General features: G+C 34.4%; 1 protein-coding gene across 1 annotated transcript in view; it reads right to left on the reverse strand.

Moving 5' to 3' along the window:
* SGCZ (sarcoglycan zeta) overlaps positions 1 to 18,064 on the reverse strand; it is a 1,100,701-nt gene that overhangs the window by 13,801 nt on the left and 1,068,836 nt on the right. The window contains exons 6-7 of the mRNA XM_027600618.2: positions 11,460 to 11,532; positions 277 to 400 (exon numbers count right to left, since the gene is read on the reverse strand). Coding sequence (XP_027456419.1) covers positions 277 to 400; positions 11,460 to 11,532 — 197 coding nt within the window. The remainder of the gene's footprint in view (positions 1 to 276; positions 401 to 11,459; positions 11,533 to 18,064) is intronic.

Below are 18,064 nucleotides of genomic sequence, written 5' to 3' on the forward strand. Positions count from 1 at the left end.
TATCTTGATATCCATTATGTTTATCTGCCAATTCTGAAACTACAGGAATTTAGATGTCCCACTTATAATTGACTTATGAACAGGTATCTTTCCATAGAAAACAAATGGTGCTTTGTTTTAAGAAAATAATATCAGATTTACCAAATTTCATATTCAGGAAGTATTATATTTCCAAAATTTAAGCTCTCTCATGAATCAGTCACCTGGAGCAATATGAATATAATTAGAGAAGCACCCTCAGCAGTAAAGGGCCAGTCTCTGCCCCTGGGAACTCACCTCCCCTTCTGTAGACTGCAGATGGAGCTCCTTCCTGCAGGTGGCCTTGAAGTCTCCTGCAGCAGCACTCACCTGGACCCCTCGTGGAGCTTCCATTATCAAGGACCTGGTGGGTGATTCAAGCCTAAGAGCAAAACAAAAGACTCCTTCATAGTAAAAAGAAAAACAAATTATGATGGACTAAAAGATAAAATTAGTAACTAAAACAAACAAACAGGTAGGCATAAATAAAAATCCTTTCCATTTCAGAAGCCAAAATGAGTGTTAGAATCATTTTTGATTGTCTTATCTATTTTTTGGCTTTTTATGAAACTCTTCATTTGCTAACATCAATTATTTACTCTCATTTGTTTAATGATTTGATAAGAGTTTCTTATGCTGTTTCCTTTCACAATGCACATGAAAAGTAGGTCTTTATAAGTTTACTTGTTTAAATCTTTTATATATTTTCAAAATTAATGATGGAGTTTTAATAAATATATTTGTACCAACTTAGCATGTAACTATCCCTCAATAAAGAGTCTTGCAAAGAAGAGAGAGGTTTAATGAAAATCATTAATATTATGAACTTTCAAGCATTCCACAGTCAAAATTTTGTAGACCTGAAAATTTTCAAACTACTCATTATACTTTTAGAAATTAATTAAAATGCAGGAAGAAGCCCTTTCCTACATCTTCCTACAGGAAGAGCTGGCCTCTACTGGCCCAGGAAAATGTCCACAGAATGAATGACGTTAGCCTGAGAGAGAGCAAGTAAATGAGGGGTGATAACACCAGCTCAAGTATGATTAAAGATTGACTGCAGAAATTATGAGGGAAAAAAAAAAAAACAACTGTTTTAGATAGTTGTGCCTGCAGAATAGCTAGTTGGGAGGCAGTTTCAAAATTACCTTTAATTATAAAACTAGAGAAAAGGGCAAAAGAAGGCAGAACATGGAAGCTAGAATACAGTGGTAAAAAACTTTAGTCACTCTGTATTTCATGTATTTTTCACTAAAGCTTTAAGTCTACTAAATTACTCCTGAAAGATTCAATCTAAAGAGAAATTTTGTGGTGTATAGTTTATTTAAAAGAGCGATGCATTTCTTTGAATAAAATTAATTGTAAAAAGGAAAAAAAAAACACAAGTGTGAGCAGAGGGACTATCCCCAAGTTGGTCTTTTTGGATAAACACTGTTCTGGGCAGCGATTGTGTGTGGTTCCCTTGCCCACACAACTTTAAGACAAGAGTCCCCTCAGGCTCACATCTCACATTCACCATCATCCAGAGCAACTGGTTTCCTCTGAGGCAACAGATCCAGAGCTGTTTTGCAGGAAAACTACATCAAATAGTTTGAACTCTGAAGATCAGCTCTCTCTCAGTAGTGAAGTTGAACTTAAAGACTTTAAAGTGATATTGAAGGAGTAGAGCTAGCATTTAAAAGAAGTAAATTTGACATTTTCAATTTTTTTTCACCCACCAAAGCAACTTTGAAACTTTCATCTCTATGGGCCTCTTGGGACATCTTTATAAAATCCCTGGAGGGGTCAGATTTTGAATATATGTGTGTGTGTGTGTGTATATATATATATATATATATATATATATATATATACATGTTTTAAAAGAAATGTTTGAATTTTTTTAGAAAAATAAAAATCACATTTTCACACAGCATTTAAAAACTTGAAAATAAGATAATTGTATTTTTCACTCATAATCCTCACACTTTGCACAAAGACTCTACATTTCTATTAAACTGTATTTTATAATTGATTTCTCCTAATACATCCCCAAATATATGCCATCTTGAGTATTATATCTGTGACCACTACTATTTTCATTGGTTAATTATCCATAACATTAAATGTAATTATATAAGTTTGGATATGATGAACCATTCAAACAGAAGTCAGGTACGTAATTAAAATGAATTATTCTAAAACAGATTATGAATCTGACATTCAAGCAAACACAACTCAGTGAACTTGTAAGTGGCAGAAAAAGCACCCTTACTTTATCAAATAACTGATATGGTTTAGTTTGTTTCCAGGGATAAGGGTTGAGGTTCTTACTCATATATTTGATAGTAAGATACCCGTATTAAATGTGCTCATGTTTTTGTATCATATTTCTACTGTGTTTGACACTTGGTACTAGAGCATTAAAATATGTTAAGTCTTTATGGGCTTTTGAGTTTTTCCATTTTCATCTTTAGTAATTACTTAATCAGAAAATGTTTATTATATTCATCTTCATTTTAGACCTCAGGTATCCATCGCCAGCATAGCCATAGACTATTCAAACAGGCAATAAAGACTGAGAGATGGGTTCAAGAATGTTAGCCAGCAGCAATAAGACTCAATTTCAACATCTCTAAATTGAAAATTATAATATTTTCTTATGGGGCCATAAGATATGTCTTGGGGGAATTAAGGGAGATAAATATGTGGTGGGGTAGTATTTTGAGATACTGATGGGATTTCCTTCCCTGTCCCATTTCCTTGCAGTTCTGCCATTCACTACACCGTGTATTTTGCCACAAGCAGCAGAAGATGGAGCAGAGAAGTTGATAAAGAACTTTTAAGTTTCCTAATCTAATAGACATTTTGAGTTGAAGAAAACCTAGCCGTTTGGTGTGTTGAAAATGATTCAGAACATGGAAAAAAACATCAGAAGAAAACCAAAGTCAGTGAGAGCTTGTCGTATATTTCCACTTGTTGGAGAACTGTTTTCTTGATTCACAGGATAAAGATTTGGATGGGAAATCAACAGAATTGGTTTCAAATTGTTCTCTGTGTTCGGCTACCTGAAGCAAAGTCCTACGATGTGGGGCCTTTATTCTTAGGTGTTAGAGGTCTGAGGAGAGTAGTGATATTTCAGGATGACTGAGGACAAGAAATCATGAGTCATGGGTCATGAGGCTCTCAATGACCAAATGTCACCCCAAAAGCTTTGGCACAGTGTAAACCCCTTGGTACAGTGATGTAACCCCAGGGAAAAAGAAGAGAACTGAATAGACAGGCTGAATTCCTGATACCAGGGCACTGGAGGCCAAACATGTATATACATATATACATATATACTTAATAATTTATATAATTTATATGTATGTAAAACTGCTCAGAGGACATAAAAACATTCAAAAAGTGGTAGCAATTTTATAGTATTGCTAAATCCTTCAAGTTATGAAGAGATTAAGACTGAATTAAACAGGTTTCAACTGTATGCTTTGTTAATCTTGATAAAACTAAGTGTGGTAATAATTAAGATATAATATAAACCTTATTTCCGCAACTATATGGTCAATTAATTTTCAACAAAGCAGGAAAGACTATCCAATGGGGAAAAGACAGTCTCTTCAACTCATTCTGTGCTTAAAATTTTGCATGGATTATCTCATAATCATCCCATCGATACTGAGAAATGCATACTCTATCCACATTTTACTTAGGAAGTAGTTGAATCTTAGTGTGGTTAAGTCATTTGCTTAGGATTAGGTAACTAATGCAAAGATCTCAGAATCTCCAAACCCACCTTGAAAAAGAACAACAATGTTGTACTATATGTTGGCTATCAGAACATAATAAACAAACAAACAAATAAATAAATAAATGTAAAGGCATTCCAGGCATTCAAAAAGCAAAACAAAACAAAACAAAACCTTTAAGCATTTTGAGCACTTCAAGCAAAGCTATAATAATGAAGAGAGTTGCTGGCCTGGCATAAGAATAACAAATACATCAATGGAATAACATAGAAACTCTAGAAATAGACTTTAACAAGTATGGTCATCTGATTTTTGACAAAGACAGTAAAGTGATCCAGTGAGAAAAAGCAAAGTAAAAACAGTGCTGGAATCTCTATAGGGAGAAAATGAACTTCAATCTATACCACCCACTGTTATCAAGAGTAAAAGCTAAAACATAAGACTCTTATTTTTTAAATTATTTTTTTAAAGATTTATTTATTTTAGAGAGAGAGAGAGCGCGGGCATTTGTGTGCAAGTGTGGGGAGGGGCAGGAAAATATCTTTATGACTTGGGAGTAGGCAAAACTTTCTTAGACCACAAAAAAGAATGACAAGTAAATATTTTAAAACATAAGTTATTTGTCTTCAAGATGAAAAGCTGCTTTTCAAAATCCATCAATAAAATTAATATATCCATAGACTGGGAGACAACATCCACAAAATACAGATGTTACAAAGGACTGGTGCCACGATATATAAATAATCTTCCAGCTCAAAGATAAAAATACAAAAAACACAATTAAAATATGGACAAAAGATTTGAACAAACACTTCACTAAACAATATATATGGTTGTTCCATATACACATGAAAAAGTCATTAATGTCACTACTCATCAAGTAATGGCAAATTAAAGACGTGGAATACCACTAAACATCCACCAGAACGGCTCAGATTAATAAGAATGCTAACACTGAATACTGGGGAAGATGTGCAGCTACTGAAATTCTCATTTATTTTTAGCAGAAAATGATATAATCACTTTGGAAAGCTCTGACATTTTCATATAAAACTTAATACATGCCAGTTATATCCCATGTGTCTATCAAGAGGGAAATGCATAAATAAAATATTGTATGTTCATATAATGGAACAGTAACCGGCAGTAAAGCAGAAAGAACAACGAAAGAACTACTGATACAAACAACAACACAGATGGATCTCAAAAATATCATGTGGAGTGAAAGAAATCTTGCAAAGAAGAGTACATATTGTAGATTAATTTATATTTAGTACTAGATTGATCTAATCTAATCCAGGGTGAAAAAGGTGAGAGAAAATATTGCTTCTGAGGGGTAGTGGTGGGGATTTCCGGGGAAGGGCATAAGAGAACTCTCTGGGTGATGATAATGTGTTTTTTTTTTTTTTTAAGATTTTTATTTATTTATTTATTTGAGAGAGAGAGAGAGCAGGGGGAAGAGCAGAGGGAGAGCGACAAGCAGACTGCACTAAGTGCAGAGCCACGGGGCTCGATTTCAGAACCTGAGCTGAAATCAAGAATCAGATGCTTAACCAACTGAGCCACCCAGGCGCCCGAGGATAATGTTTCATATCATGACAGGAATTTGGGTTATACAGGTATATGCATTTGTCAAAACTCAGGAAATGTGCACTTAATTTTTGTGAATGTCATTGCATAATTATTTTACAGTAAAAGAAAAGAAACTGTAAGTAATCTTGAATAGTAGTTAATGATATGCATGCCAAAGCAAATAGGCAAAGTATACAGATTTATACAATGTATGTGCAAATGCATAAAAAATAAGATATACTGGCAGATGGCTAGTGGAATGTGTACATGTGTGATTAAAGACATACAGGACTATGATGATGGAGGAATCTAGCTGGAGGTATATAGGTGGTCACTATAAGATGCTTTCAACATTGAGTACATTTGAAAATTTTCATAATAAGATGTTGGGAAAGAAGATGTGGTCTCAGACCTTAAAAGAATATCCGTTTAGTTTGTTTTGGTTAAAATTTGTAAAACATTATGCTATGGAGATCCAAATAGGAAAACTGTTAATTGATGCTAATGATTGACTGTCATTGACTATTAAAATTCAAAGAATAGTAATGACATATAGGGATGCTTTTAAGATATATTTTGATTCCCACTGCTAAAATACCATATTAATATAAATGCTATATCACTCAATGTCTGTATTTTACAGTTATTTCAGGGAGAGGGATATCTAGAAAGAATATCGGATATTAATTACTTTACCTAAAAATTCAAAAATTTGAGATAAGTTTACTGGGATAAAAGTAAACTCATTTCTACTTCCATATTGTGAAATTTCCAATATTTAAAAAATAATAAATATATGTAATAAAATCCCAACAAAAATCTCCATAGTCTCTTGAAACTTAAAACATTATGTTAAACTATTCTGGAAGAAAAGTACAGGGGTACCTGGGTGGCTCAGTCGCTTAAGTGTCTGCCTTTGGCTCAGGTTGTGATCTGGTGGTCCTGGGATCAAGTCTCGCATTAGGCTTCCTGCCCTGAGGGGCGCTTGCCCCTTCCTCTGCCTGTCTCTTTCTCTGTCTGTCATGAATAAATAAAATCTTAAAAAAAAAAAGTATGTGTGACACTTAATAGATTTTAAAAATGAAGTTAAATTGGGGAAAAAAAAGTATGTGTGACACTTAATAGATTTTAAAAATGAAGTTAAGTTGGGAGATTTTCCTTTTAAAATTAGAAATTAATATTGAAATTAGTTTAATTAAAAATGAGATTGGAATTAAAACTAGAAATTTGTCAATGGAACACAATATAATCTAAAACAGATCAAAAGTATTTATGAGAGATTAGTTTCTGAGAAATGTAGCAATCATTTTGGGTGGAAAGTAGGTTATTTAATCAATAATTCTTAATAAATTGACTCTCCATACTAAAGACACTAACATTACTTAACATACTCTGCAATAATAATTTCCAGTTTTAACTATTCAAAATATAAAAACTAATAAATCACAGACTGTAATTTTCCATGGAAAATTAGAAGAAAATTCAGAACATAATTTCCCATTTTATTTATACAAAACATAAAACTAAGAAATAATTACCTACTGTACAAAACAAATGACAGAAAATTAGAAGAACATACAGGAGATATCCAAATACAAAAAAAAAAAGAAAGAAAACCTTTGAAACAAGATGGAAAGCCCCAAAATCATAAAGAAAAAGAATTGATAAATCTTACTACCTAAGTCTTAGGTTCTATTGGTTTTTTCTAAATACCTTGGACTTCTCAAATAAGCCTAGAATCTCTATAGAAGTCCTGGACTTAGACATTATGGAGCTCGAACATTCCAGAATACTCTGGAACTCAAATTAGACTAAACCTGTATTCCCTTCTAGAACTATCTAATAAGCAAACTCTTGGCAACATAGGATCAACACTTAAATTTAGAAATTTTAGACATTTAGAATTTTAGAAATTTAAAACATTCTCCAAAAGGACCTGTAGAAAAATGAAACCCATGTTTATTTGCAAAGCTTGTGAATTTCTATGTGATTAGTCATTGGAATTAGTGAAGTACAATTGTGTTCATTTTGAAAGCATTATAGCAATCATGGCAACAGATTTCAGACTAGCTCTTACAGTGGGTACCATGAGATTCTAGCAGAGAAAAGGAGTAATGTTGAACTCAAGTCACCGTTATCACCTGTTTTTTTCCAAAAAATTCTGTTTTCACTGTGTTTACACACCAAAGATGCAACAAGATTTTGTTTTTAAGGTGTTAGGCGAATCTCCATTTGAGAATGAGTGCCCTAGGTCTTTAGAAAAATTCTCAATATTCTGAGAAAGGAATTCAGACTCCTTTTAAAGTAAGTTAGTTGCGAGATGCAATGACTACATAGAAACTTAAGCAGAACTTAAGCATCATGTACCTCGCTCTTCATAAATATTTAACACGGTGTCAGGCACGTAGTGGGCACTCATGAACTATTTTTTATTTCGATGACGGAATGAATGGAAAAGTGAACGGAAAAATGTTTTAGGGGAAAAAGAAAACAAAGCAAACTGTGACCTGAATATACAAGCAATTTTAATGTCTTAGCACTTCAAGCTGAGTTTTCTTCAGCTGCAAATCACATTGTTTCTGTTGCCTCTAAACTAAAACTAAAAAACAGTTTTTACTGTTTTCTGCCTAGCTGCACTTTCCATTATGGTCTCTTTCTTCAAATTCGATCAAACAAATTTCTAGATCAGTTGTTGCTCTGTGTTCCCAAGATTAAACGCTAAGACAAGCTTCTCATAATGGTCACTTGGTATTAACTCTAAATAAATATGTAAATACATACATAGCATGGAAGAGTAAAAGGGAAGAAGAAAGAAAGGCAGAGAGGAAGGGGAAAAAGGGAGAGGGAAAAGGGGGGGGAGGGGAGGGGAGAGGAGCAGAATACTGTTTTATTTTTTTTTTTTTCAGCAAATTTATCTTAGCCTTTCATTGAAAAAACAACTCAATGCAAAATCCTTACCACCTTACACATGGCGGCTTTTCCTTTAACATAGCCATGATGTAAATGACATCTATGTGTTTTCGGAGATTAATTTGGAGCCTGTAAACTTAACATTTCAGTTTAAAATTATATTCATACGAGAATGAACATGATGAAAAGATGCCAGTTACATCATTAAATATTAATTCATTTTACTGAAATGAATCCAATTCTGGATTCTTTTTTTTTTTTTTTTTTTTTTTTTTTTTTTTTTTTTAAGATTTTATTTATTTATTTGAGATAGAGAATGAGAGAGAGAGAGAGCATGAGAGGGGGGAGGGTCAGAGGGAGAAGCAGACTCCCCGCTGAGCAGGGAGCCCGATGTGGGACTCGATCCCGGGACTCCAGGATCATGACCTGAGCCGAAGGCAGTCGCTTAACCAACTGAGCCACCCAGGCGCCCTGGATTCTTTTTTTTCTTTTTTTCCCCTTGGAACAGTTAATGAAACTCAGATCCAAACAATCTTTGGGCGATATACAACGAGCTTCATCACTCCTCACCAGAGAATGGAGAAACTCTTTTGGACTGTAATAATTTAGCCATATGTTAATTTAAGAAATAAAAGAGGAAAATGTTCCTACTTGGGTTATTCTGGACACATATACTGTTATGTCCTTACTGACTATTCAACATGTTTTCTCACCTTTTTAACACATAGGTCCCTACTAAAAACCAATGTCACTTTATATAAGACAGCATAGAAAATCTACAAGTATTGGTTTGAAGTGCACATGGAAACTAGTGGAGAATTTGGCACACATGAAGCACTCATCAAACATTGGTTGAATAAAACTGTAGAAATGGACTTCATGTCCACACCAAAATACCACCTATACTTTTTAATAAACCTTTTGAAATGGACCTGTCTGAAGTCTTTCATTCTCAACAAAAACAAAATTAAAGACAACACGGCTACTTACTCCCCAAATTACCATTTGATTTAGCTGGCCAACCAACCTCACCTTGTTGATTAGAATTAGGTGTCAACTAAGAGTACTTCTTACTGCCCTGAAAGGAAAATTTTCAGCAGGACTTGTAAAAATCTTGTCAGACGCTCTGCTTTTAATCTTCATGTACACAAATAAATAATTGAACACCCCCATCATTACTGTGCTTTGCTTCTGTTTCAGTTTTCGAATTTAGATCAGTAACACTCATCTTGGGGTTTGCTGATTTGCTTTTAGCACTAGCAGATAAGCTTAGCTTAGTGCAAGATTTAAATAATTGATGGAGAATTAGAAAACAAAACCCAGAAACACTATACACTAATTATAATTTAATTCACATTCACACTTATACATTTTGAGACATGTCAACAAGGTAATTAAAACAGCAGTTCTTATTTCTCTTTTGGCAATAGATTTTCATAATGAAAATCATACAATGAGTATATAGTTACTGAAACGTTAGAAGTAAAAAGAGGTTTCTTTTAGAATGGCGTAATTTAAATAACTTTTTATTGAATGAATCACTAAAGTCTGGCATCTATACTAAAACACAGTTCTAAAACAATTGAAGTTAATGTTGGCCACATGGGTCTTAATAACACAGTAACTGCGACATTTCTTACATTACATGCACTGAACATCTTCGCTATTCAGTTTTGCTATTTCAGCAGTTCAAATGAACAAATATTTATCAGACACAATTATATATGAGACACATGTTCACTGCTATAGCACTAAAGATAAACAAGGAAGGATGCAGATCCTGGTCTGATGGAACATACAACCTAGTTAGATGAGGAGGGATAAGATAAATAATTACACAAAAATGTTGAATTCCTAACTGAAAAAAGAGCCATAAGTTAAAACTATAACACACCATGAGTTTATAAGTACTCTTCCACATCCTAAATCCTTGGGGTTTTGGCATTGAGTAAAAGATTATTTTTGTCTAATAAAAAATGCCTTGATCACAGGAAGACGGCCACCTTTTTCTGTTATTGTTAATCAGCCTGTTTGGATCTGGAATGCTGAGATACTGAGAAACTGAGTTCCTTAGGAAATTTTATCACAGAACTTTATATAAAGGTCTGAAAACTGTACTGTTGTGAAAGTATGGCTTTTTTTTTGCATTTAAATTTTTTTACTTTATTTTTCTATTTTCATTTGAACATCTTTTTTCACTCATCCAAACGGGAAGGGCTGAACCTGATCTTTATGAAATAATTTGGGTTTTGCTTAATATTTGTATTGTGTTTTCCAAGACAAAGACTGTCTCCCAGGTTGATATTTTGATTCAGCTTTAAAAATGACTTTTAATATGTGATTCATTTTTTTATTATCATTATTGTCTTTTTTTAATCCCATAGAAATGTATTTTGGAGTGTAATTTACCTACCAGAAAGTAATTATATAAAACATCTTTTTTTATTGACATATAAAGTTCTATTAGTTTTAGGTATGCTATATAATGATTTGATGTACAGATACATTGTGAAATGATTACTACATTAAGTTATATAAAATAACTTTGATCCCCAAACCTTAAGTTATTTATTGAGTTAAGAACATCCATTGATCAGTTACTAGATTTTAATATTTCAACTTTTATTAACAGTTGCTGTGATTATCCTGGGAAGAATCCCTATAAAGTTGTCTCATGATTTTCTGGATAGTGAGGGCTGTTATGTACAACTGTGCCTCTTACAAACAGCACAGTATCAGGAAGCAGCCTATTCCATTGGAATTATTAGATTGAGGAGTCCATCATAGTGCAATTAAGCTCTGCCTTTTTCTGATTACTATTTGTATTTCCCTCAGCATAACACTCCCTGACCATTTATAGCTTTTTTCCTACTCTCTGCTTCCTCTTTCTTTCTGCCTATGTGTATCATGTGTTTCATTGTCTATGTCAGATTTTCCGGAATCCTGATTTTTATCAGTCCTCCTCTAAACTTCCTCTATAACTGCTTTTTCCACACTCTTCCTGCCTGACATATTTATTTTTATATTCATTGTATGTTTATTAGGGGCAAATATATATATAAGTTGAGAATAATAACTCACATTTTCTTGCCCTCAATCAAATACTTGACTATTTACCATGTAGGCAGGGAATGTCAACTTTTTACACATTTTCTATTTTACTTCTTTGTATATCAAGAGCAAACCAACAGTGATGGAAAGTCTGACAGAGCTGGAAGAGCCAGAACTTACCTGAGATCTTGGGAAGGTTCTGCTCTGATGTGAGGTGTTTCAACAGAGTGCCCAAATACTGCTCCTTCAGTGCCTGGACAGAACAGGAATCCAGTAGTCAGTACAAGCAAGTGGACACATACATTGGTTTTCATTTCTATTTTTATGCATCCAATATTCATCCAAAAATGGCACAACTTGAAACAGGAGTACAGACAATGAAGGAGAAAAATTGGAAAAAAAAAGTGTTCAAGGTAATGAAAGGCCAAAAAGGGTAAATCTAAACGTCCGTCTATAGACCACTTTTGAGATGACCTTATTTAGCAAAATTCAGATTGACTGAGGATTTTCACTCTCTGATCAAAGAGCAAAGATCATCTCCTCCTTTCTTGTTTTCCAGGTACATGAATTTGAGGGAGGGATAGGTCATAATACTCGGTTCTACCTTTCCACAAACAGCAGAGCATGGATGAAAATGTGGAGAGTGAGCTCTCTTGTAATGTATCATTAATTCTTTTAAAGACATAGGTCTCATGGGGCATTTGGCAATTTCCCTACACATAACACCAACCTTTCATTAGCGAGATTATCCACAGTACCTTACTTTGACCTTGCTGGAACTAAGTAAGGCTCTCTCTAAAACCATGAACTGCTCAAAATCATTTCATTACAGTTGACTTCATGTGGGGTCATACTTATCCAAAGAGGTCATGCACTCTAAGACTTTCCTCAGGCAGTTGAATTATATTCTGTCTACACTTTCATTTATTGACTACATGTGATTTTCCAGATCCCCAGAGCCTTTCCATAATTTAACTGAGCTAAATAGAATGACCTTGCTTTTTAAAAATGCAAAAAAATTTATTAAATATGATGATGACAAAATCTCTTTTTTTTTTCTTTTGTAATTTCACATAAATGTTTTAGATCATTCCCTTTGGAATAACTTTATTTTCTTTTGGCTTAATATTCATCAAACATTTTGGTGTAGGAACGTCATGTCTGCTCCATGGTGGCCTCTACATCAGCTTATTAATACAAATTATAGGAAATAATGCAAATAATACAAATAATGCAAATAAAAATATAAATTTTAAACCTATAAGACAAAGTTGCCTATGCTTATTGTGAAGAAGAATGGGAAATATATTGATTCAATAAGCAATGAAGACATTTTCACTAGAAAACTAGAGCTAACACTTAAATTCCTTAAAAATATGTTGTTTTATAAGAAAATACACTAAAATCACCAGATGACTCCTCCACATCAAATAGCAATGCAGACCTTGATCTTGAATCAGAGAGAAGAGATTTTTTTCAAAGACTGTAACATGGTTTCATCTATCTTATGGTTCTAAGGGTAAATTTATAAGGTTCTGCAGCAGTAAATTCCTAAGATTACAGACTTCAGTTTATAAGTTAAAAGCTATTGGCATTTGTTGACCTCTCACTGGGTTTTAGTAGTTGTTGATGTTTGGTTTTGTTTTTTTTCTAAAAAGACTCTGTAAGGCCTATAATATATAGACAGACTATTGGAGCAATTATTTCTTTATGACATTTGTTCTTTTGATATTTTGTAAGACATTTTATTTCTGTGAGTGGAAAATTCTTAGAGATAAGTCTTTGAAAGTAAATTAATGGTTTTAGATAAAACCCTCATTTTGTAGTTGTAGTGCTGGTGGGGCATTTGAGACAACATTCCAAGGTATAAATTTTCATATCTCAAGGAAAGACTCTTTTAGCCTTTTAAAAGAAGATATAACTCCTAGAAAGAATAGTTATCCATGTGCAAAGTTTAAAAATTAATTTCCACTATTCTGTGACTTCGAAAACTTCCCAGACAAGATGAGAGAAATATAATTAAAGAGCAGTTGCAATACTTTTCTTTTCCTTTTTTTAAAAGATTTTATTTATTTATTTGACAGAGACATAGCGAGAGAGGGAACACAAGCAGGGGGAGTGGAAGAGGGAGAAGCAGGCTTCCCGCCGAGCAGGGAGCCCACTATGGGGCTCGGTCCCAGGACCCTGGGATCATGACCCGAGCCGAAGGCAGACGCTTAATGACTGAGCCACGCGGGCGCCCCCGCAATACTTATTTTCAAACATGGAATGGCACACATAGGAACTTTGCACAGAATATATCAGTAAAAGTAAAAGGGCAATGCTATCAAAGGTTTAATTTTCCAATGAGGATTAAAAACTGATAGAGGTCTTTAAGTATCAGTTTAGAAAATGTTTGATGATTAAAACAAAACAAAAAAAAAACCCCAATTCTTGAAGAAATAATGTGTAATCATATCTCCTAAGGGGCTAGCTTGGAAACTGAATAAAATAACATAAATAATTAATTAACTATAAATCTCCAGATAATGAGAAAATTACTCTCATCCTCTCCATTATTGTCCTAGAATGAGCCAAAGGGGTAACAATTAATAAGCGACAACGATCATCTTAAAAGGAAATCAGTGAGGGGAAAATAAAAGCCATCTGAAGCAGGCACATACTCTCACAGTATAAAAAATCAAAATTAAAATATATATTTCCTTCGAATTGGGAACTTTTACAAATGTCAGATGATTAGTAAGGTTGCCAGACTGTGCAATTAAATATATAGGACACCAAATTACCTTTGAATTTCAGGTAAATATGAAAAAATTATTCAGTATAAGTATGCGACATTTTCAGGGGACATACTTATAGTAAAATGGTATGGTGTTTATCTGAAACTCAAAATTGAATCACTATATTGTATACCTGAAACTAATGTTACACTACAGGTTAACTAACTGGAATTTAAATAAAAAAATAAAAAATAAAACACATATTTTTAAAATAATTAAATAAATAAATTGTAACCTATTCTCAAAAAAAAATTTAACAGGGTGTCATGTATTATACCTGTTAACCCTAACTATCAGCCAACATTTGGTACAAAGAATACAGATGTGATTTACTCTTAGTTCAGGAAAATAAAGAATGTGTGATGAATTTCACATCTTAAGTTATAAAGCCACGGAAACTGAAAAGGAAGAGGGACAGAAAAAGAAGATACACAACACAGACATCTATTTATATATATATATTTAAACTTGTTGATTAAATAAACATTTGTTGTTTATTGTTGTTTTAAGGGGCCATTCAAAAGGATACAACGTCCAAATGTTTGCTTGTATAGATGCTGAAGGGTATTTCAGATAATTTGAGGCGATGACGTTCTTTAAAGATATTGAGAAAACACAGACTTGACTATCGCAATGGTCAGGAAAGATGAGACAAGCAAACTTTAGGGTCAAAAAAGACTAGGTGTCATTTATATGATAAATTTGGCTGCAAAACACAATAAGAAGGATGGCATATTCTGCTTTGCTGGAGAGGATTAAGAGTATATATGGATTGTGATCCTACTTTACATTTAAAGACAGTTTAAGAAGTAAGTTTAAGACATATGTATATACTATCACTTTGAAGTTAGCCCACGGGAGGAGACAACCCCAGCTCCATTCTTACCTAAATGACTTGAGCAAGTTATTTAATCTGTCCAAACTTCAATTTCCATAGCTATAAATAAAGATAGAAATGCCAACCTTACAGGTTGGGTCAGGTTTCTCTTAAATAGGATATAATTGTGCCTGGTTCAATGTAAGAATTCGGTGTTCCTTAATTCGCTCTCTCTGCCACTTTTCTTTATGAACATCACCACAGAAGAGGTACACATTGTGTTTGCAGAATTAAGGGTCCAACATGGGTTCACTCATTAATATGTGAAATCTCTATTCCCAAAATGCCAGCTTCAAGTAACATGGTCTCATGCTGAATTCTGAAATCTGAAATTTAGACATTGTAAAGAGATTCTTAAATGTTAGATAGTAAGTGCATTTTATTAATCCAGACTCTATTCAGTAATCAAGGAATTCCCTAATGCCTAGGTACTACATAAGATAGATTAATGCCCAAATAAGAAAGAAAGAAACTCTGAGAAAGAAGTTTCTTCTAAATAAAAAATTCTGTCCAGGACGATCTTCCTTTCAATTGAACTTTATCCTGTTGTTTAAAAAAATGTGGAAAAATGAAAACAAAAATGCATAGTAGACCCTGTACTACCTACGATGGGTGATTGTGATTTTTCTGTTTTATATTTATTAGCTCTCTGTGCAGGATATCCTGGGAATTCATCATCCAAGCAACTGGAGTAGGTGAAACAGTCATTAACTCCCCCAGGGTTTTAGCTTCCTTTTGAAAGTCAAAGGAAAAAGTAGTATAGGACGCCATTCCTTAGAATATTTCTCTTCTTTTCTTTCTTTCTTTTTTTAAAGACTTTATTTATTTTAGAGGTAAAGAAAGAGAGAGACAGAGAGAGAGAGCACCAGGAGGGGGAGAAGCGGGGGGAGAGGGACAAGCAGACTCCCCACTGAGCAGGGAGCCCTACCTGGGGGTTCGATCCCAGGACCCTGAGATCATGACCTGAGCCAAAACCAAGAGTCGGGCACTTAACCAACTGAGGCACCCAGGTGCCCCAGAATATTTCTCTTCTTAATGAGAAACCTCAGTCATTCAATTTATAAGAATTCCAAGCTAGTAATTAGTTCTCTGAACTTGGGGCGGGGAGGAATCAGTCTTGATAGCCCCACCACCTCCAATATCCAGTCCATGGGACTGTTAGGAGACTTAAATCATCAAAACATTTAATAAACTTGAGACAGCACTTCAAATTCCTCCACTGGAATAGGGCTGAAGTCCTGGGTGAATTCATCTAGGTCTCAGAGGCAAAAATAATCCTTTTTATTCATTATCTTCAAGTTTGATCCTGTGCTATGAAACGTACACAATTTCTTCTGTTAATTATAGTGAAAGGCTCTTTACAAATTGTAAAATCTTTCTTTTTTTTTTTTTTAATTGTATTTGAGATCAGGACCTTTTTTCACTCTGTAGTGCCACTTCCTAGCCCGTTATGTAGTGTAAGATAGGCATCCATTAATATGTCTCTCTGAAGCTGTGGGAAGTGACATGAAGAACACAGCAGCACGTGCGGGCCCAGAAGAGACTGGGCTTCCCTGGGGTCTCCGTATCAGCCGATCCAAGGGGCTTCGGAAGAGAAGGCTAAGGCCTGGCATGGAAAGTCTATTGTTCTGGAGAGTCAAAAGAAAAGAGAGAAAAGCCAGATGGGAGGAGAACAAAGGAATCAGGAAAGGGTGGGACCCTCACGCTGTGGGACAGAGGCTCGAGAGAAATAGAAACATTTAAATTCTATTTTTTAGGTCATTTGTCTTGATGCTTGCCAAATGGGCTCTCCTGCTGCCTTCAGTTTTTCAATAAAATCTACCATGATCATTTATATGTTTTGAGGTTTTTATGTAGTAGTATTATTTTGGAGGGGACCGAGAAGGGAATGAGTTTTACATGCAGATCAATATAGGACAGAAGAGATAACATGAAAGGAAATCAAGGCCATGAGGCCAAGGAGCTTAAGAGAACATAACCTCCCCTGCTCTCTGCCTGCAATGCATAGGAATCCTAGGCAGCATTTTAAATTTCTACACTAGACTACGGACGAAGTCCAGGGCAAATTCATATACCACCTAGGCACCAGAAAGTTCCAATGTATTCATTATTTTCAAATTTAAACCTATACCAATGATTATTTCAGTCTTTGAAATAATCTTTCATGCCTTGCTTTCTTTTTCCTTTATTTGCACCTCTTTCCCTCCAAATCTAAATTGGTAAAGTCAAAGATTCGAAGGTGAACAGTTTCATTCTATTCCCAGATCTGCCTCTAATTTGTTTTTTGATATTTGATAAGTATTTAAAGCCCTCTGGTTGCCATTTGTAAAATGAGGCACTCAGAGGCGCCTGGGCGGCTCAGTCAGGTAAGCGTTTACTCTTGATTTCAGCTCAGGTCATGATCTTGAAGTCATGGAACTGAGCCCCATGTCAGGCTCTGTGCTCAGTGCAGTCTGTGTCTTTTCCTCTCCCTCTCTTCCTTCCCTCGTGCTTACTCTCTCTCTCTCTCTCAAATAAATAAATCTTTTAAAAAATTAGGCACTGAATAACATGATCTCTAAGGTACCTTCAGTTTCTAACAGTCACAGTTAATATGAATTTTTTCCCAAACATGTCAAAATGTGTATATTATAACTCTTCTCATTTCTCCTTAAATAGAAGTGGAAATGAGTTTATCCCTACAAATCAAAAGAAAAAAACACTTTAGAGAAAGAATGGAGTAATCATATTGGCAAAAGTAAGCTATTAACTGTCATTTCTTCTACTCCATTAGAAAGAGTTTCTATGACTCCTGCAAGCACATGGTTACCCTTAAAATGTCAACACATTTCAACATACATCTCCCACTTGTGTTATTTTAATGATCTAAATGGTGCTCCTGCTTCCAGCTAACTCCACAAAACACAACCTACATGGGTCTAGATTAAACTTACCAAACCTCTTCATATCTCACCCCTGCAAAGAGCTGTATTATTTTCTTGGATACTGCTTCTCCCCAGCATACAAGACTTCCATAGTCTGGGCCAATCCACCTGCTCAGCCTTCTTTTCCTCTACTCATCTATGAAGTCTCTTTACTACTTTTCCCACCTCTTAAGGTAAATGTAATCTGTTCATCCTCTGAATATA

The sequence above is a fragment of the Zalophus californianus genome, chromosome 2 (assembly GCF_009762305.2).
Source record: "Zalophus californianus isolate mZalCal1 chromosome 2, mZalCal1.pri.v2, whole genome shotgun sequence".
NCBI lineage: Eukaryota > Metazoa > Chordata > Mammalia > Carnivora > Otariidae > Zalophus > Zalophus californianus.